At 48.2% G+C, this 2,828-nt stretch overlaps 1 protein-coding gene across 1 annotated transcript; it reads right to left on the bottom strand.

The window, feature by feature from the left end:
- Window positions 1-6: 6 nt before the first annotated feature.
- Window positions 7-2,104, bottom strand: LOC109536339 (F-box/LRR-repeat protein 14). The gene has a single exon (XM_019902514.2). The coding sequence runs from the start codon at window positions 1,930-1,932 to the stop codon at window positions 529-531; it is 1,404 nt and encodes a 467-aa protein (XP_019758073.2). The 5' UTR covers window positions 1,933-2,104; the 3' UTR covers window positions 7-528.
- Between the last annotated feature and the right edge of the window lie 724 nt (window positions 2,105-2,828).

Raw genomic sequence — 2,828 nt, 5'->3', positions numbered from 1 at the left:
TTGCAGAAAATTGTGTTTAATGTTTGATTAAAATTGATTTATATTAAATAGCATTTAGATTAAGAGGGACTGTTAGAATAAGACTATAATCTCAATGATGCTAATATTATTAATAAGTTCAGCCATATGTGTACCACAAAGCCATATTGCTTAGGCAGCATAACCTTTTGCTTATCGCGAGAGCAACCTTTTTAGTTAGTCGTCGTCAAATTGCTGCTGATACAGAATCGTTTTGTACTGTGTTATTCATACATTGAGAGTGTGTCCACTGTATTTCTCCAACAGGTTGCTTGGATGAACTGGCACCATACTGATGATTAATTGACATGGAAAAGTAGCTCCCCAGTATGAAGCACGATGGAATGTAACTAATAATCTAAGGACATAATTTTTTTGGTATTGACCGGTAGTTGAAACCTTGAGCACACTTGAAATGGAAAAGGCCGCAGGAGACGAACAAGTCCAGCGAATTGAAAAACGCATACCTATAAATCCATTGCAAATATTCTATCTAAACGGGAATGAGTTTCACCTAACGTGCCAAAGGCCTAAATTTAGGATTTTTAGGTTTGGCAGCTTGACTACACTTTCCAGTCCGACCGTGGTGATGTTGGTGCAACCATATAGATCTATATACCTGAGGCTTGTCAGCGACTGAGCGAGGGCGGTGATTCCCTTATCGGTAATGAGGGAACACTGCCCAATGTTCAACGTTTCTAGTTCGTGCAGGGTGGTGGCGATCTTCTCCAGACCGGCATCGGATATCTGGCACGCACTGAGGGACAAACTTTTCAAATTATACAGGCCCTGCGAGACGTGGATCAGTGCTTGATCTCCGATTTTGTCACAAAACGAAACGTCCAGCGAGGTGATCCTGGTGCCGCCCTCCGCCAAGTACGACATCCCGATGTCCGAAATATTATCACAAGAGCGCAGGTTGAGCTCGCGGAGGTTCGGCATTTTGGCCAAATACTTGAGCCCACTGTCCGTTATGCTGATGCAGAAACTGAGGTTGAGCGACTGGAGGGAGGTGAGGCCGGTGACGTGCTTGAGGGCCTCGTCCGATAGTCGCTGACAGTCCTGCAGCCCCAGATATTCCAGGGAGGTGTTGCCCATTGCGAGATCGTTGATGCCCTGGTCGTTGATGTGCCAGCAGGAGCGCAGATTGAGCCACTTCAGCTTCTTGAAGCCCCACGCGATCAGCACCAGGCCGGCGTTCGTGATGTTGCTGCACCCGCCCAGCTCCAGCACCTCCAGGTTCCGCAGGAACTGCGATATCCGCGTGAGGGCGTTATCGGTCAGCTGCTTGCATAGCGACAGGTCGAGGACGGTCAAACTGGGCACCTCAGCGGTGAGCGCTTGGACAATGCCCACGTCTCCTATGCTGTAGCAGCCGCTCAAGTTGAGCGACTCCAAGTTAGGAATGCCTTGGATCACGTCCCGCAATGTGCGGCGCAGCGAAAGGATTTGCACCCGCTTGATGCCTCGCTTGACCAGCGAGGAGAATAAGGAGACACTCGATCTTCTCAAATGCAGCTTGGCTTCGACGCCGCGCCAGACCGACTTACGGTAAGCCGCATCGCGCCACGTCGTACACACTTGGGCCACTCGTCCTTTATCTCTCACTTCCAGATAACTGAATATGATGGACAGGATTTCCGGGTAGAGGCAGGAAATGTTCGACGTCATGTCGTTCTGAGCGGTGTTCCGCATGTCCTGATCTTCTGCAGTGCTTTGCACCACCCGATCCAACGGCCGCTGCCGCAAGTAGACGCGATCGTGGTGCAGAGGAACGGGTTGGAAAAACTGCGGCTGGTGCAAACGATGGTACGGATGGTACCTGGTCGAATGCCTATGCAGCACCAGGCTGCTGGTGGACAGCAACGCCTGAGGCAGTTCGGAATACATCTTCTGAGCGGGACCTTCCATCATGGTGCCGTTTGACGATTGAAAAATCACTAAAAACACATCGCGGACGTACGACGTTTTGCCTCGATGTCGATGCCGAGTACGTTCATGCCCGCTCGCTATCGAATTCGAACTATTTTCAACTTGCCGAACTCGCCAACTGGAATCTCTTGGCTTTCTGCGGGCATTGGTTGGCGTGCGCACCACGTGACGCGCTAGCCTCCTATCGATTCGACGGCCTACGGCGGCATTTTTCAGTTTCACGAGGCTACGATACCCCTTCCAGGGTGAGGGCGGTTTGCGCCCACCCTACATTATACATTTTTCCTCTCAATCCAACTAACTGACTTTGAATCGCCGAAATGCCCTCCATAGAACGCGATGGAGGCGCCAATGAGTCAACCAGCATCAACCGCAAGAACCAAACTTAGCAATTCGTTACTCCAGTACTCACTCGTTACTCATCAGGATCCGAAGTAACGAATACTGAACCCAAATATAAAGCGATTAATTACATCAGAGACTAACTATGCTAGAAAAGTTTAGCAAAGCAGCACAACAATGACACTAAACACTATCTAATGCGATTGTTGTGCCGAGCCCTTCGGGCACGACACTGGTTTCAGCGTAAAAAGACTCTAAACTGGCCCAAAAAACCACATTTGCTAAGCGAATAAAAGTCAGGACTTGATGGGATTTGAATAAACTTGTCAGAAACTTTAGATTCAAGTGTATTCTATATTATGTTGAGATTTCAAATTCCTGTCGGCTTTATATTGGAAGTTACGATTTTTTATTTGAGAGTCTGCTCTTGCCTGAGACGGATTATTTTTAGACTCGCATTCGCCGAGCGCGCAAAAGTAATATTTTCCTGCCATTTGAATGAACTTTTTAGTATTTTTAGACTCAAGTGTCTTCTA

This window comes from Dendroctonus ponderosae, unplaced genomic scaffold (genome assembly GCF_020466585.1).
Source record: "Dendroctonus ponderosae isolate FM_Combo_2020 unplaced genomic scaffold, Dpon_F_20191213v2 Dpon_F_20191213_6, whole genome shotgun sequence".
NCBI lineage: Eukaryota > Metazoa > Arthropoda > Insecta > Coleoptera > Curculionidae > Dendroctonus > Dendroctonus ponderosae.
The sequence above is the reverse complement of the archived record's forward strand: the minus strand, read 5'-3'. Positions and strand labels throughout refer to the sequence as shown.

Bases quoted from the DNA above. Each gene is read 5' to 3' on its own strand.
- LOC109536339 (XM_019902514.2), bottom strand. From the start codon at position 1,932: ATGATGGAAGGTCCCGCTCAGAAGATGTATTCCGAACTGCCTCAGGCG.